We start from the raw sequence: 25,593 nt of genomic DNA, 5'->3' as shown, positions 1-25,593 counted from the left end.
TTTATCGACTACACAATTACTCAAAGTACACATAAAATGTCTCCAAAGTAAGAGAACACCAAATAGAATTGAAAAAGATTTTACAGGGGGTTTCTATCTAAAAAAAATGATTTCAAATATTTATGTAGCATTAAAATGATTCTGTACTAAATTGTTTCATATGTTTGTGCACTATTTTTGCAACCAGGAAATCATCAAGTCAACTGAGAGAAACTATTCCATTTTGTATCAGAACCAAAAATCAAAACTAAGTAGATGAATGAAACATAAAATATATTTTTTCATACAAAATCAAATTTACTGTAAAATCATTAGTACGTGTCATGTTTGGTTGTATAGACAGAATAATACAAGTATGCCTTACTATACATCATGAAAAACACAAGTAAATCATATTACATAAATGTATTTGGTTTCAAAATTCAACATCATAAATTGTACACAGCAATTCCTGTCGTATTATCACGTTTATAGTGTTCATGTCATATATTTCAAATAACAAAAGGACTTTTTTTTTAATGCAATAATCCGTATGCAAACACATCCATATGTTTATTTAACCGGAATCCCTTTCTGGAAGCATATAAATTTCTATAAAATCATGTAATCAGAACAAGTCGGGGTTGAAACAAATATATATATATATATATATATATATTTTACTAAGTTATGAAACTTTAGATTGTAATCTCATAAAATCAACCTTTCATAATCAACAAATATAAGAAAATCAATATCAAAAAAACCTTTAAACTTGTCAAATGAAATTGCATTATATATATATATATATATATATATACACATAGACATTCCATCTTTATAAACATGGTCAGGTGTACAAATTTGTAAAATCGTGTTTATATGTAGAATGGAGTTACTATTAAAAAAATTAATTTTATTTCACAAAAATTATGAAATTTCCAGAAAAATAAATTATATATGTATATATATATATATATATATATATATAAACACGAAAATACATACACTGTAGCTGTCCTTTGATCATGATATTATCATAATTTCCATTTTTTGATGGAATATGTATGTATGATTGAAAATTGAATATGATATTTTATTCAGGGTTTTGAATGAATTTATACATAAAATCTATAAACATAGATGATTTGTATGAATTTTGTAATAATCCCAAAGTTTATTATGATGATATGGCTTAAAATACTTTGTTTACTATTTAATTCAAAATTTCATTTTTGTCTATGGTCTGTAGATTGCATCATGTTTCTTTGAAGAATTTCGTATATATATATTTTGCTGAGTATGAACTTGGTTTGCATCTGAAATTTTCACAACTCAAAAATTGGCATTGGTTTTATATTTATTTTTCCATAAAACATACTGACAGACGTTACTGAAATAATAGGAGTACAAGTAATTTATATTTTGTATAAATTCAGGTTATGAAAGAGAAATGAACTTTCTGTACGCTTCTGAATTATTCAGCACAAAATTTACACCTTAAAACTTGGTGATGAAGATAGAGCAAAGTACAATAAGCTCACATTTTTATTTACGAATTTGTTCTGAAACCTTCATGTTTGAAAGTGACATATTTTGTTTATCATAATTTTCATATTTCCAATTGCAATAAGTTGATTGTGCAAAAGCTTTGGCCATTCTAACACCAAACCCCTTGTCTTTGCCATAAGCTCTATTCTGATAGCAGATGTGACACAAGAAGCTAAAGTATACTCACAACCACTTATTCTTTCATTTTGCAAACACCATCCATCATGATGTTTTAACCTTTGAAGCAAAAAATTACGCAAGCTTTGCACTAAATATTCCACCTCTTGAGAAGACTCCAAACAAAACAAAATTAAATAAAATTAAAACTCATAAAATTCTGTTCAAGTACTCTGTAGAGCTCACCACAAAACCTCGTCCTTTCCAATACTGCTCGGGAGTTTAATTTTCCACCTAACGTAGAGAAGGAAACGTCAATATAAATGGGAAATCTGCAAGGTTAGAATAAAAAAGAGAAAAAGAGATCATCTTCACATCAAGTACCAAGTGGAAATCGTATTTTTGCCTATTTTTGGCAGTGGCGTATGCCATCACTGTCCACACAAGAATAAATTCAATGCTAAAAGCATCAACTGGGAACGTGGGAACATTGCCTAACGACACAAAACCGAAAGCTGGGGCACCACTTTAGCCTTCACTCTGAGGTTGTGTGCAGTTTTAGGGTTTTACCTCAAACTAACATTATGTAAACCCACACTGTGAATAGGATACTCCTCTGCTGACGTGTGAATCCATGCCATGTCATCCATTTCGTGGGGTGATCGCTTGCCGGGAAGGGCGGGAAATAAGTGGGTTCCCTTTTGGCCGGTCAGAGTGCGATAATTGGGTCTGTATTGAGGGGGTTTAGAAGTTTGTGTCATAGAGACACGTGTCTCAACGCGATTGACCAAATTTTATTTTATTTTATTTTATTTCAATTTCCCAGTGGTAAATCTTTAGACATGCACAATGTTTCCTAGCTTGTACATCCTTCATAAAAAGAAAGAAAGAAAGAAAGAATACAGAATAGAGAAACACACCAAAAAGTATTCCTACGTAAATACATACATACAGGGTGTTTTGTTTTATGTTTGATGATTTAGCATTTGGTTGTTCCAATTTTATCACTACTGCAGTCAGGTTACAAGAGATTGGGTTCATACTACTACATTTTTCAGCACAAAGTTTGCCCCCATTCTCATTATGCATCAAACTGTGCAAAATGGGCACCAGAATTTAGTCATTGGGCTTGGGAAGAGGATCACCATTGCCACCACCACCACAGCTTTGATTCCGAGATTGATCAAAACCCTAACAACACTGAGAAAGGGCCATGGAAAAGTGGTTAAGATGCCTCTCTTGTTCACTAAGGGGCTCATCACTGAGTCAGTTTGAAAGAGTCTTCACACTTAGTGCAAGGGATGGAAACAATACAAGAAGAATGATATTGAAGAGTGTGACAAACATCAGGCTACAACTGTCAGGCTTCTATCATTGATGAGACTCATCACTTGGGAATCTCTTCTCCCCTCAAAATTGCTCACCAACACAAACAATGAATTGGGTATGTGAACGAGAGTGTGAGAAGGAAAGGAATCCAAGAGAGAAGGCAAGGGAAATGAAATGGGGGAAGAGGAGAAGGAAAAGGCTTTGACAATATATTTGTCTCCCAACTTCTCGTACAATTTCTTTGAAACTTTTCAAAGGAATTCCAAAGCATGTGGCCATTGGGCAAAGATTAATGTAGTTAAAGAACATGGGAGCCCGATTATGTGTGTGTGTGTTTTCTGTTATATGTAGGGACCCACCGCCACCACAAATCAAATGGATGATTCTCATACCTGAAAAACAAACTTAACGAACTTGACTTTTGAAAATACGGGTGCGTTTTTTTTGTTTTTTGTTTAATGTTTTCTTCAGTTGGCTGGGGTTGTTGATTTTCTTTGTTCTTATTAGTTCTTTTTATTTTTTGTTGCCTGCCTGCCCCCCTCTTGTCACATGACATGAGCATGAATCTGGGAATTGTTTGAGAACTTGTCACATGTCCAGCCTCTCTCAACATCCGAGCCACTGATCACAAAAAAAATTCCCTTGGGATGGACAGTACCCACTGTTGTGCTATCAAATTACAACTTTGCCCCCTTCAAAGACAAAGTCACATACTAAAGCTATGAGCCATGTTGGCATATATGTACATGTGTGTGTGTATAAACAATTGTTTACATGAATGAATATCTAACTGGTCAGGCATTGTTTTTTTACTCTGAAAGTGCCCAATTCAAGAAACTGGCTACCAGTGCTTTGCCCATGAGCTTGTGCCCTGGGGGAAGTGCAATAGTAAATGTTAAAGCCTGAGCATCAGCAGGAGCTTCTAGGCAAAAGTGGGTTTCTTCCAAGGAACCCCAATTCATGTGCAGCATGAAAAAAGAGAGGCGAGAAAAATCTAAAAAAGGAAGAAAACTTGATATATAAATATGTGTGTATGTGTGTGTGTTAGTGTGTATATGTACTTCCAACCCAATCCTGCAAAATTCAACAAAGACAAGTCTGAGGTGGGAAAAAGCAGAGAGACTGGGGTACCAAAAGAGTAAAGGAAAGCTCTTCCTTGCTTTGCTGTCATGCCTCCCCCAAAACTCTCTCAGCTACCATGGCAGACTTTGCTGCTGCTGCTGCAGGAGAAGAACAAAAGGACCCATCAAGTTGTTGAGATTCCACTATGTTGCCTCATTCAGAAAACTTAAGCACTTGACTCCTTTTGGCAGCATGTCACCAACCTTGGAGCAATTCCAGCATTTCCAACTAATCTGCCTCGTTAAATTCAACATATTGGAGTTGTAGGTAGAAAAAGAAGGTCTCATCTGCAATTAGTGGGTCAAGCATTATTCAACCTTAATGGACTGGCTCTTTCATTTTTTTTCCATTTTATTATTATTATTATTTTTTCTCCTCCTCCTCCTCCGATGGACACCATCCTTGTGGGTTTCAGAGGTTCCCTGTGGATGACCATGCAAGCGATTAGCGTTATTCCTAGGGTAGGTATCAGAGGCAGCAAGAATCAAATTATTGGTGTAGAAAAAGAGGGTTCTTTTTGGTGTTCGAAGATCGAACGAGCCTTGAGATGTGTGGTACATCTCCTTTCACTTGTGGAGAAAGTGAGGAGCAGGTGCTGATGACAAAAGAGAGGTTTACGAGATCAAACGGATGTGACCAATTCCGATTTCAGTTCACCCACATTGTATCCTCTACTTGTGGGATTGTCCACAGGACACTTGACCATATAGCTGGGATACAAATCCTCCTAGACGAGGCAGAAATCACTTTGAAATCGCTTAATTCTTCTGAAATGGTGGAATAAGGCGCACCCGCAGCGGTTTTCTTCCGTCTCACCAAGAAAAAATTGCAAATATAAAATATTATTCAGGTCAATTGAACAGAAAACACGGCGAAAGCTCATAGAGACAATCACTTCAATTTATCAAATCAGTTCATACAAGCGGCCCACGGACTTGAGATAAGCAGATATTGAAGTCCAATACAATTCTGGCTGGTGAAATCAACTTCATCATCTTCACTGCCACTCCAGCTACAAATGCTAGATCCCAAAACCTGAGCCAGAGCTAGAGAGTTTACACCCCCGAGCTATTCACTGAGTGGATCTTCTGTTTACAATATCTAGTATCTCAATCCTCCAATATCCATGTCAATACTGGCTTGACAGGGGAGGTGGTTTGAAATGTTGCAAATCAATAGCACACATTTTTGTGTGCTTAGCTTGGTGAGTTCAGAGAGACCTAGTGCAACCTTAATGAGGATTGCAATCTGCGGTGTGCTTCAGTTCGCACATTCAGCAGCAACGACAAGTTAACATCATAATCCAGAACTGCTTCTTGCGCGTGAAGTACTCAACCTGCGCACCCCAATTTATGCCTGCGCCTAAAAAATGTAACAGTGAACATCCCGAAGGCAGAGGATTGCCGTCGGAGATGAACCATCTAGCTCTTTCAATTAGATGTGACGCTTGGATTTGCAATCCGACAGGCAAGAATACTGTGGAGTAATGCGAAATTGGTGCAGTTTTGCACCTCTCTTCTGAAGACTCATAGCCTTTGAAGATGGTGCGTGAACCATAACCATGAGTGTTTCTTTTGCACTTGCTCTCCTACTCAATCATCTTCAGAGTCGTCCACTGTGTGAGAAGGGCGCCAAAGCCACTTGCGACAATTCTTAGCGCCACAGTGACAAATAATGTGTTTCGAGGTATTTTCTTGGTCATTTTCCAGATTTCGTGCCTGCAGTTTCCCGGCTGCATGGAGGTTGTGCCCATCGTGTGGTTCATGCAATCCGTAATTGTAATCATACGAGAGCTCCTCTCCAGGCTCAATGTCACGCATGGCATACATGCCAATGTGTGAAAGCCACTTATACGTAGTCTCTACATATACGCGATATATTTTCAGATTTGGATCACAACTACAGCAGAGCACACAAACAGTATGTTAGCATCTCGGGTAGTTGCCAGATTCATTACCAAGCACATGTAATCATGGGAAGCTTTTAAACGTAGATGACCGAGATCGCCGATGCATCGGCTGAGCTTGTGAGCTTCACACCAATGAGCTTCATATACACCGAAGGACGTGCCTGAGCATCAAGGTATTGTTGATGAATACCTGTGGTTGATAAAGCGAGCAACATTGGATGCATAAAACCCATCGAGTGTAAAGTCAGGCGTCTTCTTTGATTCCGGGTAGTCCAAATCATATAGATAGCTGGTCCAATAAACATATTTAGTTCATGAGTAGGTGGAGAGGAGCCAAATATGACGGTTGCCAGAATAACAAGCAACCACATCACACTGAACCCATGCTCCTGCACCACGGAAAACTGACAGAGAAACAAGTTTTATGGCACAAACACCCTCAGAAATTTCCAAACATTTAAGCAAATACGTTAAACCGAATCGCGAAAATTTGAAATTAACCTTATAACTTCAATTTTAAACACAATGCAACAGGTAATATACCAAGTTCGAGTAAACCGGTAAGGTCCCCCGATCTCAATATTACTCCAGAGTTTCATCTAAAAAATTTGGTGGGTATTCATCACCGGAACAGCGGACCAAGAGACTTAAAACAACTGACAAGATGAGAGCTACAAAGATAACTGCTGTTTCAAACGCAATCATAAAAGTGAAACGTTTAGAATACCAACCTTCGCTTGAGTGCATCATAATAAGAGCCATATCTTTGAGCTTGATCTTGAGTCAACATCTCTCCGACATACTCGATCACAAATCGACCCCTGCTTCCAAAACCCTTCGAATGCTCAGAAAGCCTTCTGTACACATAGGTTTGTTGCAGCAGTAGACTGCAAGGTGAACCACTTAAAGCTAGGGGGGAAAAAGCTCACCTGGGGATTGCGACCAGTGTGCGGACAGCCCATCCCTTGTTGACAGTCTTGTAAAGTTCAATGGGAGTGCTCAATCCCTTCTGCATTTCCTTATTAATGCAGTGTTCACCACACCCACACCGTTCATTACACTCCACAAGCTCATTGTAATCTGTCCCGACCTGTTTCCAGGTGTAAATATATATTAGATGCCTGGTATTTTAAGAACATGATAGAGGACCACAAAATTGTCCAATGATGGTTAGACTTAAATATCACTTTGATGACTAAGAATGTCAGATCAAACCCAAGACATGGAGCGAAAATAATTCATTTGATATGAATGGCCTCCCTTGGCCATAAATTCTCAAGTACGTATTGATAACTATTTTCTGTTTTAAAATACTTGTAAAAAGGTGTGGCATCAAACACCGACGTTCTTCCTCGCCTTATTTGCAACACAGCTGGAAACTCACCACCAGCCGTCGATATTTATCATAAGGTAGACGTCCATACATCCGCTCCTTTAGCCAGTCCTCGCGAAAGTCATCCTCGCGTCTTTCAAATGGTATATGTATGGACATGGGAGCTGAGGGATCATCGGGGTCATGCACGACACATCCTTCACAAGCTTTTGCTTGTCTCAACAAAAGTGGATGTGAGCACTCGTTACTTCCCAATGGGATTCCTTGGTATCTGCAAAGAAATAACGAAGTAGAACAACGTTAAAAATTGCACGCGATCGGTAGGATCACTGTCCAAACAGCATGCAAAGTTTTGAACCGTCACTACTTGTGAAGGGATTTCAAAAGCTGCCAGAAGAGAAGCCTTATAAAAAGTGTAACCATACTTATAAGTTTTGCACATTCAAAGTTGGAACCAACGTCACAAGCCTCAACCTTACTTTGAAGATAGAGCAGCCATAAGAGCATTTCAGCCTTAAGAAGAGGAATAAACCTGGATTTTGTTATGTACTCTTTCAGATATGGTGGAGGATCACTGTCCACATCATTAGTACACGGCACGGGAATGGGCTCAACGCCGCCTGAAAAGTCAGGACGTAGAAGGTTCTTTCCCAAGTAAGGTGGCATTGAAAACAGAGGCTTTGGCTGACTGCAACACCAGCACAGAACTTCAACCCAAACCGCAAAAGTTGTTTCACAAAAAAGTAATCAACATTACATTCATGTAGATGTCCTTGATTACTGATAAACTCTTCGACGCATTCAATGATGACTACTTAGTTACTGACCAAATGATGATGGTGCAAGTATGGTTCAATAACAAGAGAGTTCATGCCTTGAAAATATGACAGTCTTCAAGAAAATCAGAGATGGCTGCATTGTGTCTATTGTGAAATACATGACGCGTATTTCAAACAGATGGAGATTAAATAATGAGCTCCGAACGGTTAAGCAACTGGGTACAACGTTAATAGTCTTACCTGTCAGGGGTGTGAACTCGTTTCGTGCGCGCTACACCTGATTCAGAACCATTTGATGTGTTCCGTTGAAGAATCTGATCCTGACCAGTAGCTCCATGAGGATAATACTCTCCTTCGCTACTTTCAATATCAATGACGTCATCGGCACCACCCGAAGTCCTCTCCCCCAATTTCGAATTAGAGCCAGTTACTAATGCAGGAGACGGACCTTTCTTACGCCTCTTCCTCTTCTTGCTCTCTTTCTGTGGTTTTGTATCAACAACGTCGTTGAAATGCCGATGGTCCAAGCAGGCAACCGGTTTCACCAGGCCCTCCCACATCCGCAATTTGCCATAAACCGACAGCTTGTCAGCACAAGGGTAGTGATAATTCTTCTTGCAGCTTCCAACTCGACATCGAAGGGTTGCTCCGAAAAGGCCACAATCTGGATCCGAGCATTTCTTCGTCCAAGAAACACAAAGTAGAAAATAAATTGAACAATCAGATTTAGACAACACGTGACTTGACCAGTATGAATATAGATTACATACCGATTTAAAAACCAGAATTCATTCATGAGTATTCATAAGTATTCATGGGTACTGCATCGCAGCACTAGGATGTCAAAGCCTCTTACAAATTTTCTTGACCGTCGCATGGCATCCCACAAGTTATTAATACGCCAGGGATGCTTATCATCTTCGTAAACCTGTTTGCATCAAAGTTCATGGTAGCTATCAATATCTCGTCTGGAAAGAAATTAATGCAATTTCTTCACTCTAAAAACCTCCAAACTGAAACAGTTTCCTAAAATACACAAACGTGCAAAAGAGCACAGCACCTCTGCAGACCAGAGACCGCAAAGCTTGTGAACCTTGCCGCTCCAAGGTCGGTCGGTAGATTTCCCGCTTTTGCAGGCAAGAATCGTTACTTTTCGCCTGTAAGAAACAAATATCATTACAATCCAATTCTATTGAATTCAATAGCCTCACTTTTAAAGGTGGGTTGTGTCCCACGATACAAGTGAAGAAGCAAAACTGAGATTCCAACGCCAACTATGTGAAAAGAGACATCAAATCACACGTTTAAGAAAACAAGCAGTGATGATGATGAGAAGCCCAGAAAATGAAGAGCTTACTGCCTTCCCTCGGAGGTGCAAGGGCAACCTAGTGAGGGATTCCCGCAGCACCAAGAGTACCATGCGCCCAAAGAAAGAGATGGGCCTCTCTCGCACAGATCACATAGAATACCGGGAGACCAGTCAGGTGATATCTTCTCTACATGGTTCCCCTCAGAGTGAGCCTTCCTGTAGTCAGCTGAGAGCGTACTAGCCTCATCTTCACTATCTTCTGCCGTCGACAACGCGTGCTCTTCTACTTCTGTTGTTGAAACGCGTAAGACCTCTGGAATCGACTCAGCGGGAGGACGGTACTTCGGCGGAAACTCTATTACTGTCTCAATACGGCCTCTGCTGCATTCCGCTTTCGCCACAACTTCTTCTCCATTGGCTTTCGAAGAGGCCGAGTTCAGGACGTCAAAGGGCACTTTTCTTCTCTCTGATTCCTTTCCTTCTCCAACCCCAATGTGAGAATCCTTAACAGGCGGTGAAGTCTCTGTAAGGTCTACAACTAGTGTCACCTTCGAAGTATCAAGGTCTTCTTTCTCAGTGACCTACACCAACTCCAGTGTTATTTAAGGGAAACTCTGAAAAAACGAATGGCTCGACGAAAGCAACATATGAAAAACGCTATTGTTGCTACAAACAAACAAATCTCTACAATGGGCAAGCCTTTTGTTATGTCTTGAAGGATTCAGAAGGAAGGTTCAGGGCAGTGCAAGGCCAGGGAGAGTGGTACAAGGAAAGGGAGGTCGCTACTCATAGAAGCAGAAAAAATCACTTAGTCTTCTAATCCGAACTACAGCTAACATGTGTACCACACTATGAACCCAGATAATAAACAATGGCATTCAAAAAGCAGGTTTGAAAGTTGGCTTCAATACCTTCGTCACTTTCATTATGTGCTGCTTGTTTTTCAGCGCTTGACATTTCTTGCATAACGGACGCAACTCTTTCAGCGGAGTACGTATGTCGTCTTCAGAGTCGCTGAGATCTACAACTAGAATCTCTCTTCCATTTGAATCAGTCTCTTTCCTCTCTTTTGTGACGGTGGAGTTAACCACCACCCGCTGAGTGCTGGATGACGGCGGGGCTGAAGTTTGTCCATTCTGGACTCCACCATCTGGAGGCGAGTAGACCACGTTTTCCGACTTAATTTCATGGAGTCCTGTTGAATGAGGCAAGCCTTCATGGGGAGCTTGCGGTAATCGATCTCGACGATGAGCAGTGCCGTTCGACTTGTACTCATTACCATTTCCATTTTCATGTGAAGCTGCCTCACCAGAAGAAGAGCTTGTGTACTCAGTTTCCGAACTAAAATCACTGAACGTTACTGCACGCGATTGTCTGCTGCGACCATTAGCTACCTCAGCCGGGAGTTTCACTAGTCGTGACGATTCAGAAGTGGATTGGTTCTGCGTGCTCCCTAGGCTGGGACCAGCCTTCAAGGGTGCTTTGGGATTCATCATAATTACTAGAGGTTGGGAAACTGTGAACCAGACTGGCGTAGAATATCTCCGAGTTGACAGTGAATCCTGTCATCTAAAGAATAAGATTTCTCTGCCAACCCACTGCTGCATTGTGTAAAAAGAGTATACCTGCAAGCTGAATACAACTTCAAATTAGAAAATGAATTAGAACTGAAATTCACTATTCCAAGGAAAAACGCACATCAGGAAATCTGCCTACAGGACCAACCCAAAAAGTAATAAAAAGGCCTTGCCAAGTGTCACACGAGGCATAAGGGAAACGTTAAGGAACAAACAATAAAATGAGTGGGTGTTCAGCAAAGAAACATACAACCATATGTGTTCTGAAATAGGGTTAAGAATAAGTATTCCAGTTCTGGAATCAACCCTATTTCTTTCTAAATCCATAACGCTACGTATTCAAGGTGCTTACATTTACAATCCTCTGTGCTAAAAGCACCAATAGTCACCATATTGAGGACCTACTCAAGTATGCACCAACTTCGCCAATGCCATGATATTGATCGAAACAGAGGGTGAGTCAGTTAATTTAAAATAGTTAAGTGCGTAAGCGCACTGTCAAACTTCAGTACCATGACAAATTTTGATGCTTCGAAAGGAACTAGTACTCATCTGGAATTTGAGAATTCCACATTCAAAAAAAAATTCATAACACGAAAACGAACTTTTATAAATTAATACCATAAGTCACTTTTAATGATAAGAAAAGAAAACTTAAGCACCTTCACTACCAGAACCCTTGAACTAGGCGAAGTCTAATATATTGCCACGAATCTTGTCAGAAAATCAGTGTGCTGAAAACCTACAATCACCATCAGTAAGGCATAGTGTCTTGCATATTTTCTAATCATTAAGTTTAACAATCAAGACGAGTATTGGAATATTTAAGACTGAAATTATTAAGTTCAACGATCAAGACGAGTGATGGAATAGAGACTCTAATAAATAAAAACAAATCGTTCTAGCTGTTTTACAATGCCTCTTAAAGCGAAGCTCACATTTTGCAAGATATCACAGTCAAGCCATAGAAGAGAAGAAAACTAAAACAGGACAGTGCCATGTGATCCATAGTACACAAGAAGGAACTGATAGATTACTCAATCGAAATTAATAAGAATGGGTCTTGCAAACTTAGGGCACAGCTATCAAAGCTCACACAATTGTGTGTCATGAAAACCCATAAACACTCTTCGCAATAATCTTCCTCTGCACAGTCAAAAATCTCGCGATTCCGATTCCAAAGAACTAAACCCAAACCCAACATTCGTCGTCCAATACACAACCCAAAAACCTATAGGGTACAAGGACACTTACATGAAAACGATGAATTGTATACTGGCCACAGCGAAAACCAAACCCCGACTGCAGGACCCACACCAATATGTGCTACATTGGCATCATCAGTCTCGACGTTCCCCCTTCTTCCGCCACATTCTCCATCCACCACACCAACAAAATTCCTTTACAATATTAAAAACCCTATTTTTCCATCATCCCCTGTTCTCTCTCCAGCACAACATCACGTTCTTTGACTGAACTCCCGACTTCTCGTGATCGAAAACAAACGAATATCATAGACCTTCACCTCCCAGAGGACTCTACCCCAAACATGTCAGACACAGAAAGAGTCCTCCGTCTCCCCCGTGCCCCCCGTCCCCCTGGTTCATCCCATTGCCACCCTAACGATCCTCATGATCAAAACGAACCCAGTTTACCGTATTGCAAGCCCACTAATCCATACTCCCGTGCAGCTTCAATTACCCATGACGGGATTTGCATACTCGCGACCAGCCGAAGCAACTCTGCTGCAAATTGGATTCTACCGCTTCGGTACATTACTGATCGTTTCCATTAGGTACTGTACCGGGAGACGGACAACTGGTATGAAAGCGTCTCACCGCTACTGCGTTTGATGTGAGGAAGCGAGATGTTGGGAAAATGATGATGGTGATGGCCTACCGCTGAGTTGGTGCAACATTCAATGGAACGTTGGCGTTTGAAGTTGATGACGCCTCTCGCATGAGACTACTTGCTGCGTGGAAAAGTGTAGAGCTTCAGATGCGTGTTTGCGATGTTTCTCTTCGGTTCTGCATAACATTCCGTAGTGATCTGGAAACTGGTCATCTAGGGAGGTTGAGTCAAATAGTCTATATTTTACAGTTGTAATTCACTATGCTAGCAAAAAAAAACTTGTGGGAAAAATGTCAAATCCACTGACAAAAAGTAAATTCTGTACTGATTATATATAGTATAATATTTCACCAAATCATTTGATATTCTTGGACGAGATAATCCGACTTAGGTGGTTAAACGACTGTTCGCGGTTAAATGCTGAGAGAAAACACTTCCAGTTAAGCTGTAATTTTGCAGGAGATGCAGTTGCCATAGTGAATTCGTGGCTTTCACATCGGTAGTTGGTCGCTAGACGACAAGCAATCTAACATTGCAGCTATTTGACTTCGATGTTATAATAAACAACTTTGATAGATTGCATGTGGTAGCAACACCTCAACCAGTCAACAGTTATTCTGTAAAATCCAAAGTGAATAGAATGAACACAGGCCACATTTGGAATTTTTTTAGGTAGCTCACTCCTTGAATCATTTCACGGGAAGCAATTAGGAAAGGGCAGACTTGAATGTGATCGATCTTTAATCAGCCAAGACTTACAGAGATCGATGATTTATCGAAATAGTTTGACAGAGCAGTAAAACAAGAAAGGCCGTTTCTAGGTTGGGCTGCAGTTTGGTTGAGCAACCCAAAGTAGTAGAGGCCTTTGACCCTCCCCGTTACTCCACACAATCAGTCAATCAATTCACTGCCCAACGTGAAAATGGCATTGAAATCTGTACAATTGGAAAGAATCAGAGAAAACTTATCACACAGATGAATACGGCAAAAAAAAAAAAACAAAAACACAAAAAAAAAACAAACAAACAAACAAAAAGCTACTACTCCATCACAAAGTACACCAACAAATTGACAATTATTTAAAAGTTATAACCTGATAAATCTCAGACTCCAACACATAGGCAATCTCCTTGATTGATGAGGAATTCCGCAGACAATCGCTTGTTCAGTTTATCCACTTACATTTGGAATCACTTGGTGGAGAAATTTCATCGTAGTTCAAAGGTACGAAATAGAAGGGCAACCCCAACCATAAGACATGTGATTTCGTCCACGGGCTATGAGAAGATCTAGTAGAGCGTCTTCAAACTTCCGCAAAGACTGCTTAATAGCTAACACAACTGTTACATAAAACACATCAGGGATAAACCGACGGGATAAATCAGAGGAGACAAATTTGATCTCTGATTAGCTGCACCTCTCATTGTTTTCATCAAAAGTGAAGCAAAAGTTGAGTTATGCAGCGATTCACAATGCCTTAACAGAACCAGGTTTACAGATTCACATGACATTAACAGCACATATGATTCACTTCTACATCAAAAAAAATATCATATTTTCCGTGACAACAGCACGGGTTCAACTAGTTCCGCTTTATCCTTAGGGTTCTATAGGAGTTTTCTTCCTATTCGGATGAGTAATTGATGGTCCCACCTGCTCCTCGTGACTCCAAATCCACGCTCTGCACAATCAACTCAATACCAGTTATGGATAAACTACTCGCGACTGGATCGACATGTTTGTTTCGCAGATTCTTACGACGATGAATGAAACTGGTAAAGGCTGCTCATGTCCGCATTTGATTCTCACAATTTTAAGATAAGAAAAACACCAGATGATACATTGAACTCCTAAAATACTGGGAAGAGTTACGGTCCAAGAGATTCTATCACCTTGCTTGCCATAAGACGTCGCCATTGCGATGTGTCTGCAATTCTCTTATCCCTTGCAAGCTGCCGACCTGAAGAGGTTATTCCTTCCTTCAAGAAATACCCGTGCTGCGGATCATCTCGAACTAATAAATTTGAGTAAAAGGACTAAGTTGACATCCGCCATATTCTACAAACAGCAAGGATAATGCAAACTCTCAACTCAAAACACTCTCCGCCTTAAATACTCGCTATCTTAGAAATTAGTACTCCATCAGACACTCCATGTTATTTGAGTAACCCATAAAAACAAAAATATTGATCTCCCCTACGTCATCCCCCAGGTGGGTCCAGACGCTCATCCCCAGATGCCACTGAAAACTGATAGCAAGCTCCTCCACACTGCACAGACTTGTCTGCCTATCTCTTGGGTAGCAGGTTTCCAGACAAAGCCAGCCACTCCATCCTACACATACATGCCTCCTATTTCTGACCTAAAACCTCAGCTACACACACACTTTGGTTTGACAAGACATCCCCATGATTCACTTCCAAAGGATGTGTTGTGGATGAGGGTTAGGCAAGGAAGGGCACTGGGTTTTGCACCTTTGCTCCACACCACTTGTATGTGAACAATGAGCATTGGAAAAGCCCCTCTTTTCGTTGGTTTACGTCAAGTTAGGCAATAAAAACCTCTTTGCCTTGTCTCTCTTTGACCTCAATTGACATAGCATTTTTTTTGTGTTTTTTTGTGTTTTGTGTTTTGTGTTTTGTGTTTTTTTTTTTTTTTTTAACAAGGTGAACTTTTTTATAAATATATGGACATCAAACAAAGAATAACCATATTAATGCCTTTGGTCAAGGGAATGAATAAAACCCCAATTTTTAGCTATATTTTTTCTTTTCTCACTTTGAGTCTTTTCTATTTTATCTTTCTTTTTTAAAATCTTTAAACAAAATTTAGTTATTATTTTTAACTTCAGTATCTTTAATTTGAGCTATCAAACTAGTTATTGATAATTGTAGGATGTTGTCAATAATTACAACCTAATACAAATATTTACAACTTGTACCCTCATTATTATTGATATAACTTCTAATTTAAGCATATTTATATAATTATATATTTTTAGTATTTTGAAATTATTATTTTTAATATTTTATACTTATTGGTTATTTATGGTTGTAATAATAAAATATAATATTTCTTTATTAGATACAAATATTAAATATTTATTGAATTTTATAAAATTTTATAACATTCTTCATATATATTAAAATAAATATTTAAAAAATCTAACAAAAAATCTTATAATTTAAAAATATTGATAATAATAATCATATTATTATATTTTTATAGATTTTATGTACATAAATGTATAACTTTTAGAATATATTTATTTTTATTACATTGCATGTATAAATTTATATTAAAATATAAATATATTGTGATTTAAAAAAATACATAAAACCATTCTTATTTTACATGTACTATAAGCTTAATTAAAAATCAGTTTTTTTGTTCAAATTTATTTTATAAATATATACTTATATTTTTACTTTATATTTTTAAAAAATCATTTTAAAATATAGATAAGATACTACTAATGCTAACATAGTTTTTGCTAGTGCTACTACAACTTGCTACCCACTTGACATCTTTTATAAGTTTTATTTATTTCTTCTAATCAAAATACAAATATTTATTAAATAATTTGAAAGATATTGAATATAAAGGTCGCATGTGGTAGATGAGAGAATAAAAGTAAGTATTTTATATAATATCTTATGAAAAAAATGCTTAAAAATTTATAGATGTGGATTTGATTTTATATGTATATGAAGGTGATTGAAAGATTGAGAATTTGGCAAGCATGTTGGCCATGAATTGTACATGTTAGTTATTTGTAGTACAATTTGGCCATGTAGTGCACATATAGAAAACTTGCCATGTAAATTAGATACATGTCTTGCAAGTTGAACATGTGTCAAATGTCATATTGAAATAAGACTAATGACTTCAAAGGCATTGATAATAGTGAAGAAGGCTTTATTCTTGCCTTCATATATACTATCTAACTAAGAAGTATATGACAACGTTCTATAAGGCCTTTCACACATGTCTAATTTGTGAGACATATGTCTTAACTTATAAAGAAATTTTTATATATATACACCACTTGATTAGCTTGAACCACAAGCTATCAACATATGCAACACATGACTAACTTATTGGCCAAGTTTCTAATCTACTAATCAACTACAAATATCTATAAAGTCAAATATGCATCTTTGAAGCTTTTAAGAAGCATTATCGTAAGAAAATATTAAACTTAGTTATATTTATCTTATATCTAATATTTTTTATTTAAATAAATATATATGTTTGTGACATTATTCCATTTTCTTAAACTTGATATATCTATTATCTTGTATGGTGTAAGAAGAGACATGTGAAATACAAGATGGATCTTCATAGATTTTATTTGATGTAATTGATATGCAATTAGATTGATTTGTTCACAAATAGGAAATGATTCAAGTCTACAATAATTCAACTAATTACAATTACAAATAATCTTTATATTATAACAAATTAATTATATTTTATTACTAATATAAAATTTATGTTGTTCCTTGCAATATGCATCTATATTAATTTTTTGTCATTCTTGAGATTCTTTTAGTTGTGTCTTCATTGTTATATATAACTTTGACAAATGATTTATGAAATCTTTTACGGCAAGTTTATTAATTTTTTAAAATTCAAAATATTAAATTATGGATGATAACCATAATTGATAAAAAAAAAGATGACTATTAAATAAAAAAATGTATTACATTATTATAAGCAAATTTTACCAATAGCAAAAAGATTGTCCAATCATCTTGTTGATAGTTGATGATATATCTCAAATATTGCTTCAAAATTTAATTCAATTATTCTATTTGTTTCTTAGTTTAAGGAAAAAAAGCCAAAAGAAGATTTATGTCTACTTTTAGAATCTTGAAAAGGATTTTTTAAAATATTGATACAAATTGAATCCTTCTATCTAATATGATATCTTTAAATAATCTATGATAGCAATAGATATTTTCATGGAAAAGCTTAGATATTTTTTATCTATAATATATTTTGTATATATTATAAAATATGCTATTTTAGAAAAATATTCTACTATCAAAAATATAGAATCACATGAATATAAGATTCAAAGTTCTATAATAAAATTTATAGAAACAAATGATTATATTTATTCTAGAATAGATAAATACTGAAGAAGTCCATAAGATCAACAATGAGAAGTTTTTGATTTTGAACAAATGTCACATGATTGTATAAAGTCTTTGATTGCCTTCCGCATTTGAAGCCACCAAAAATCTCTAAATATTAGCTATAAAATCTTAATAAATCTAAAATATTTGATTATTAGAAAGTCATAATAAGCTTAAATAACACATAATTGTGCTTCACTTTTTGGAACATATAAGCAACCTTTAAAATAAATAATATATATTTTTTAAATTCAAATTTAAAAGTATTAGGAGATTTAGAAAATTTATTTTTAAAATTATGAATAATAAAATTAAAAGACATAATTAATTGAATTGCTTAAAAAATATTGAATCAATAATAAATGTTGATTTTGAGGCTCAAAGATGAAAATACTTTGGCTTTAAGATAATCATTTTTTATTGTTCAAAAGCTATATGTCTTTTATTTGATACAAGATAAAGGTATCTAGAAATAACTTCTAACAAATTTTATTGCTTTCTTGCTTGAAAAGTGATCTTGAAATCAAATATTGATAAAGATATATTCTAGTGGCTTTGGTGATAATTTAAAATATATATATATATATATATATATATATATATATATTGACATGAAATATTTGAGGTTCTTGTGATTCATATATACAATGACTAGATTGGAAGTACTTTCTAAATAATTATACTATTTTTGAAATAAATTCACAATTCTAAGAAGCTCTTTGTTGTCAATTTCATAGTTGATCTTAGCTATTTTTTTTGAAATAGAAAGCTATTGGATTGAATTTATCATTTATTCTTACTAATAATAATACTTATCTTAAAGAAAAATTTGATATGTTTGTTTTTATAAAAAATGCCTTGAAGAAGTCAATGTAATATAAGATTGATACAAAAATAAAAGTTATTTTTAAAGCTTCAAAAGATATTTCAGCTTCTTTATTTTATTCAAGTTTATCTTTACATATAAGATATGTACGAAGAGTTGTAACTTGAAAAAAAATTCTTAATAAAGATTTGATGGTAATTGATAAATTTTAAAAAATATTAGATATCTTTTATTATTTTTGGGACCTTTTAATCTATGATAGTCTGAACTTTCTTAGGATCCATCACAAGGCCATCATTTGAAATGTTGTATTCTAAGAAATTGACTTGAGTAGTGTGAAATACACACTTTTTTATTTTGACATAGAATTTTTTATCTTTAAATTTTTATAATAAATAGTAAATATGAAGCTCATGCTCTTTTATATTCTTAGAGTAGATTAAAATATCATTTAGATAATAGATAAGAAAATCATAAAGAAAATCACAAAAATCATCATTTATTAGATGTTAAAAAAACAATTGGTACATTTGTGAGTTCAAAAGGTATGACATCATATTTGAAATATTTATATTTGTTTCAAAACATAATCTTTTATTCATTTCCTTCTTTAATGCATACCAAGTTGTATGCTTCTCATAGATCTATTATTGTATAGATCTTTGCTTGATTGAATTGATAAAAAAGTCTTAAAAACAAGGATAAAGGATATATATTCTTGATAGTAATCTTCTTGAATCTTCAATAATCTAAAAACATTTGTAATGATTCATCTTTTTTCTTTATAAATAAGATAAGATTAATGCTAGAAATTATGAATGGTATATGAAGTTTTTAATTAAGTTGTTGTTAATGTATTCTTTAAGTATAATCAACTCATTTTATAATAAGCTATAGATTGGTTCAAATGGTCATTGAGCTTATTCTTGAAGATCAATTTAATAATCATATGGACAATGTTCTAAAAGAATATCTACATTCTTTGTTTCAAAAATATCTTGATAATCTTTGTATTGACTTGGAATGCCAATTATAGTCTTTCTACTATCAAAAATAAATGTGGCATATATAAAAAAAGGTGACTTTTCTTTTGGCACATGCATAAAAGCCTTTACACATACCAATAAGGATTTGATTGTATTAAATTTATGGATTTTTATTAGATAAATAAAATTTTAGATTAAACTATAGAAAAAATAAAGATGATAAAAAATCTAGTCTATCTAAAAATTATACTTCTCTAGCTATAATAATCCTAAATGATTAGGTTGGTAAGAAATCAAAATCATATTAAATATTATTAAACTATTATTACTATTAATTTTTAAATCTAAAAAAATAATTTGATAGGTAACATCTCCAAAAGACAATAAATATGTACATCTCTAAAAGACAATAAAGAAAATCAAATCTGATGTTTGTATATATGGATTTGATTTTCTTGATTAATAATATTTCTTATTTTTTTAACAAAAACTTCATCTATAAAACAAGTTGAGGTTCTTGAATCTACAAAGATAAAGACTTTGTGATTTTTTGATTGTAAAAAAACTTTTATTAAAAAATAAAGTAAAGAATCTAAAGAAAGAATAAGACCTTTATTAGGTATTATGTAAGATTGTAGTAACATAGTTCTTATTATAGTTAGAAAAACTTATTTTTTAATACATTGTCTTTTTTGGTAACTATTTTTTTATTTTATGATAATATGTTTTTTTGAATAATGTTGAGCAATGTACTCAGGTTTTCTACAATAAAGGTGTTATTTTTTTTGATGATGTCAAATAATTTTTTATTAAATAAGAAATTTAAAACGTATCATATTAATTTGCATAGGTTTTAGCTTTGATGAATAATCTTCTAAAAACTTACAAGTTGTCGCCATAACTTGAATTATACTTCTTTAATCAAACCTTTGTTCTTGAAATCTTTTAAAGAGTCGGTTGTTAGATGAAATAGCTTAAGTAATAAATTGTTCTAATGAGTTAGTTCTTAAGATTGTAAATAATAAATCTTTGGCATTGTTTTTCAATCCATATCAAAATTGATTAATAAGGGCTTTATTATTTGAATCTATGTTGTAAGTAAGGCTTTAGAATTCAGCAATATATATAGTGGTTATACATGATCCTTATTGTAAAGATACAAGCTTCATCTCTGCTATTTTTTCTTGATTAGTTTCTCCAAATATGGCCATAAATACTTTCAAAAATGAATTAAAATTATAGAGTAGTTATAAATTCTTTTCTATCAAAGATTCAAATTAAAAAAAGAATATTTCTAAATAGAAGTACATCTATGAATCTAACTTAAGTAAATCCATTAAAATATTGAGAAAGATGCAACCTTAGATAGAGCTTTACTTGTTATAAAAACCTTCAAAACTTTGATCTTGTTCCATCAAACTTCTTTGTCATACTTTTTCTTACTTTTCTTGTAATTGTTGTAGCAAGACTTTTTAGATTCAATTATAAACTTGATCTACTTACTTCTCTTTATTACATATCTTATTAGAATAAATTTTGAACTTTATTGTTGATTTCTTCTATAGACATATGAATATTATTTCTATAATTCATATTAAAAATATGAGAAATTTTGATCCTAAAAAAATTAATAAGTTCATAAAGATCTACAATAGTTATAAATCTATTCTTACTTCTATTGAGAGTAATATTTATAATTTTTTCTTTTATTGACACTCAAAAAAATTTAAAAGCTTAAATTAAAAGAAGGTAATCTACAATCTTTAATATCAAATAAAAATTTCTACAAAAAAGATAGTTCACTCTCTTTAAAAAAAAAAATTCATGTTAAAGAACTAAAAGATAGTTTAAAGATGGGTAGTCTACAATCTTCAAAATACAATAATAAAAGTAGAGTAATCTACTCACTTCTAAAAAAAAAAAATTAAATAAAACAAAACAAAACAAGAACAATAAAATAAGATTGATCTATCTCAATTGTTTAAGATCTTTTTAATCTACAACAACATAAAACCTCATCACAACGTAGGAAAAACTAGACCAAAATAAAACTAATTTTTTTTAAATATAATGGGATATAAAAGGCAAAATTGATCAATTGAAATTAAAAAAAAATGAAGATACAAAAATCCAATTGTATTAAGAGAAAGGGTCCAAAGCCATACTTGACTAGATGTCCTAAAAGGCCATGGCTAATCCTATTTATACTTTATTCTATCACCTTGGACTTTCTAGAATATTCTTCAATGATAGATCTCACCTAAATAATTGCCTTAAACTCCATCCAAAAGGTTCTATGATAGGTCCCATCTAGATAACCGTCTTAAATTCTTTCTAGAATGTTCTATAGTAGATCCTACCTGGTCGACTAACCTAATTTCAATTCTAGAAACTTTCATAACTTCTCAAACATGGTTCTAATTAGCTCTCTCTATGTGTCAATAATACAAATATCTTATTTATACCCTGTTACAATTAATCCTTCTCTACTAATAGAAAACATCATCGTTTTGCTTCCGTTGATATCTCCAAATTGTCTCTTAGCAATGAGGATTTGTGCAAGTTCCCATGTTGCATCGTAGATGGGATAACCTTTCCAAAGAACTTTGTACTAAAGTTGTGGATGTCCATTGCCTTGATAAAGGTAGCAATGCTCCAAAATATTTTCCACTTCATACTCTTCTTAGTCATCAACTACAATTGGTGTTGATGGTAATTGGTGTTGATCCAAAAAGTGCTTTGATTTGATATAAAATCCTTTTAGTTGCAAAACATAAAAGACTGGATATATCCAAATATGTGACAAAAGCTCAATGAAATATGTGACATCAAAAATTACTACAGAAATGTGAAAAGGTCGAAGCCACCGAGGTGTTAGTTTATGGATTTGGATTGATGTAGCAAATAGTAAGTTGGCCTTGGAGAGTAATATTTGATCATATTCTTGAAAGATCTTGTATTACTGATGGTTATGTGCATACTGCTTTTATCGATTTTGTATAGTAAAGAGGTGATATCATGTATCTTGTAAGGCTATTATAAGCCATTATATAAATTCTTCTATTATTTAGTTATTAATATCAATGGCATAATAAAAAATCATTGGCATAATGAGATATTAACTGGTATTAAAAAAAATGGTGAATGATCAATACTTGCTTAAATACTATCATTGTAAATTAAATCCAAGGATGTCAAGTATTTATCCCAATCATTATGATGAATCACCAAAAATTCTTGCAGCATATTTTTTAAAATCCAATTTATATGCTTTATTTGTCTATCTATTTAGAGATAAAAGTCTATAGACATGGCAAGTCAAATGCCTAATAACTTAAACAAGACTTATCAAAAATTTCTCATGAAGCATGGATTCTGATCTGAAATGATGACACGAGGTAATCCATAGTGACAAAAGATAGTATTAAAGAAGACTCATACAAGCACTAGAGCATCAATATCTTAGTGCACCATGACCATATAAAATTACTTCAAGAGTCGATCTACAAAGACAACAATTGCAGTATGATTATGAGACGTTGTTAGCAAATACGTAATAAGATCCATAGTCACCTGCTTTCAACATGCTGTAGATAGTGAAATTGGCTGCAATAGTCCAAGAGATGCTGCATTGTATACTTTATTACATTGACATGACTTGCAAGAGCATACAAAAGCTCAAACATCATGATTCAAACTTCACAAAAACCATATCCTTGAGATTTATTCTGGAGTCTTTTTTTGCCCTAAATATCCAGATATTAGAATGTCATGTCTTTCTTGAAGTAAGCATGTCCAAAATATAGCTTTGTCAAATACATAAATCTACTTTTTGAAATAGAATAAGCCATTAATAAGACTATAATCTTGATATTGTATATCATCTACCTTCAGCTGATTGCTAATCATCTTGAAATAAACATCTTGATAAATAACTTCCTTCTATTCTACATCTTTGGTTAGATTTGATATGACATTACTAATGGTAGCCACTTTTGCCTTGTCTTTTGATTTGTCTTTGAAGCTTAGTTTCTAAGATAAGCTGTTTGGCATAGTATGTTATTGTCTTTACTTGTACTCAAGCTGGATATTAAAAAGTTACAACTATTCTTTTTAACATTGATGTCATTGATTTCATATTTTCTAGATGAAAATTATGTAGCAATGGTCAATGGTCAGTCCAAACAACCATTAGCTTTTCTAACAAATAGTATCGCCATACCTTTGTGGTGTATACAATTACTAATTGCTCTCAATCACATGCAAAGTAATAGTGCTCTGCCCTTCTAAGCTTGCGTGATTCATATGCCATAAGTTGAAGGCTCCCATCAAGGTCTTATTGAAGAATTGTTCCAATAGCAAAGTCAGAAGCATCAATATTAAGCATACAAGGAAAGTTGAGATTATATGATTGTAATATTTGAATAATAATAAGTGTTTCCTTCAACTTATTAAAGATTCTTTGTTGCTCTGGTGTCATGATGTAAAATAGCTAATATGTGAAATGGTGAAGAAAATATCATATTTTTGAAGATCTTATTTCAAATATATTATAACAAATTATCTCAAAAAATAGATAATAGTAAAGGATTAGAAAAATTAAAGGTGCTAATACTGTCTTTTTACAAAATAGGCTTTTATTTACTTTGTAGGACCACAAATAAAGCAAAATAAAGTAGATTAGAAAAATAAATAATATAAGCATCTTTAGAAAGAAGTTAAGAGTAGTTTCCAGTAAAAATTATCTAGAAAAACTAGATATTGATACCTAATGAAGGCTAGTTATGAATCAGGATCGAAATCAGACCTCAAAGCATAAAATCGAGCTTCAATGACGATTCTAGGATTCTTTGGTAGATTGGAGAGTGGATTTAGAGAGAAAACTTAATAAGATTTTGATGAGCATTGGATTTGTATGATTTGAGTGTGTATTAACTTTCTAAGAGCTTTGCAAAGTTAGAATTTATTTTGGATGACTTTGAATTTGTGAAATAAAGTGGGTGATAATTTTTGGAGAATTTTGTGAATTTGGCAATAGATCTACATGTGAAATTTTGAGAGTTTGTAGATATATATGTGTTCAATATATGTTGTAACTTTGAGCTTGATTGAATGACTGGATCGAGGTTTATTGAGGTTTAAGTAGGTTGGGGTCTCAAAAAGTAGAGTTTTAGGTCTAATGAAAGTTTCTAAGATTTCTTGCAATCTATTAGTTAGATTGGAGTGAAAATTATACATGTAGATAGTAGACTTATTTTTCTATATATATAAAATATTTGAAATCAATTAAATAGTTCAACAAGGAGATATTGATATTCAAATTGAAGAAGGAGGCTGACCAACATCTGAGCAAATATTAGGATTGATCTTCTTTTTGGTGAGTTTGATCTTCTTAAAAAAATTTGTGCTTATAGTCAATTTAATTGTGAAGGGATATGCAAAATGTGAGTTAAAATCAATAGTTCATTCATTAATTATTGAGGTTTAAATCTACTAGAAGAATTATTTGGATTATTTAGGATTTAGTTAGGATATGTTTAGGATTTGAGTAGGGTTCGATTAAGATTTGTTTAGGTTTGTTTAGGATTTGGTTAGGATTTGTTTAGATATTGACTAGGATTTTATTAGGATTTGGTTAGGATTTTTTAAGCCATTGAATTGACTCACTTTGATATTTAGTATAAAAAAATACACTTATTGTGCTTAAAATATAAATTTTATGAGCTACTATTAGAATTTTAGGAAAAAATAGAAAATAGATTGTTAATAGCGGATATGTAA

General features: G+C 34.0%; 1 protein-coding gene and 2 long non-coding RNA genes across 7 annotated transcripts; all 3 read right to left on the bottom strand.

Moving 5' to 3' along the window:
- Nucleotides 1-991: 991 nt before the first annotated feature.
- LOC149988348 (uncharacterized) lies at nucleotides 992-4,815 on the bottom strand. 3 transcript variants are annotated; one of them, XR_016504707.1, is made up of 3 exons: nucleotides 1,894-2,198; nucleotides 1,524-1,677; nucleotides 992-1,298 (listed from the first exon to the last, which is right to left on the bottom strand). It is a non-coding gene; the product is annotated as an uncharacterized LOC149988348 (long non-coding RNA). The 3 variants fall into 3 exon arrangements; XR_016504706.1 differs by lacking the exon at nucleotides 992-1,298 and adding an exon at nucleotides 2,218-4,815 and having other exon boundaries at nucleotides 1,574-1,677; nucleotides 1,894-1,941; XR_016504705.1 differs by lacking the exon at nucleotides 992-1,298 and adding an exon at nucleotides 2,218-4,815 and having other exon boundaries at nucleotides 1,574-1,941.
- A 138-nt stretch (nucleotides 4,816-4,953) lies between these two features.
- On the bottom strand, nucleotides 4,954-13,064 carry LOC112286827 (uncharacterized). Of its 3 annotated transcripts, none has more exons than XM_024529135.3 (12): nucleotides 12,260-13,058; nucleotides 10,340-11,060; nucleotides 9,477-10,009; nucleotides 9,180-9,276; nucleotides 8,976-9,047; nucleotides 8,360-8,799; nucleotides 7,873-8,028; nucleotides 7,392-7,611; nucleotides 6,937-7,097; nucleotides 6,739-6,828; nucleotides 6,198-6,296; nucleotides 4,954-5,997 (listed from the first exon to the last, which is right to left on the bottom strand). In XM_024529135.3, exons 2-12 carry the CDS (start codon nucleotides 10,922-10,924, stop codon nucleotides 5,691-5,693), a joined length of 2,760 nt encoding a protein of 919 aa, XP_024384903.1. In that variant the 5' UTR covers nucleotides 10,925-11,060; nucleotides 12,260-13,058; the 3' UTR covers nucleotides 4,954-5,690. The 3 variants fall into 3 exon arrangements, with proteins under 3 accessions (XP_024384903.1, XP_024384904.1, XP_024384908.1); XM_024529136.3 differs by having other exon boundaries at nucleotides 10,340-11,053; XM_024529140.3 differs by lacking the exon at nucleotides 4,954-5,997 and having other exon boundaries at nucleotides 6,271-6,411; nucleotides 12,260-13,064.
- Nucleotides 13,065-14,251: 1,187 nt separating this feature from the next.
- LOC112286828 (uncharacterized) lies at nucleotides 14,252-15,347 on the bottom strand. Its single transcript, XR_002971151.3, has 2 exons — nucleotides 14,749-15,347; nucleotides 14,252-14,537 (listed from the first exon to the last, which is right to left on the bottom strand). It is a non-coding gene; the product is annotated as an uncharacterized LOC112286828 (long non-coding RNA).
- Between the last annotated feature and the right edge of the window lie 10,246 nt (nucleotides 15,348-25,593).

The sequence above is a fragment of the Physcomitrium patens genome, chromosome 9 (genome assembly GCF_059467195.1).
Source record: "Physcomitrium patens ecotype Gransden chromosome 9, ASM5946719v1, whole genome shotgun sequence".
NCBI classification, from domain to species: domain Eukaryota; kingdom Viridiplantae; phylum Streptophyta; class Bryopsida; order Funariales; family Funariaceae; genus Physcomitrium; species Physcomitrium patens.
This window is presented reverse-complemented; position numbering and strand designations above follow the sequence as displayed.

Coding starts and splice junctions, on each gene's coding strand:
- LOC112286827 (XM_024529135.3), bottom strand. CDS start 10,924: ATGATGAATCCCAAAGCACCCTTGAAGGCTGGTCCCAGCCTAGGGAGC. Junction 9,048..9,179: donor GCGGTCTCTGGTCTGCAGAG/GTGCTGTGCTCT, acceptor TGATGCAAACAG/GTTTACGAAGATGATAAGCA. Junction 5,998..6,197: donor GCTCGCTTTATCAACCACAG/GTATTCATCAAC, acceptor GCTCTGCTGTAG/TTGTGATCCAAATCTGAAAA.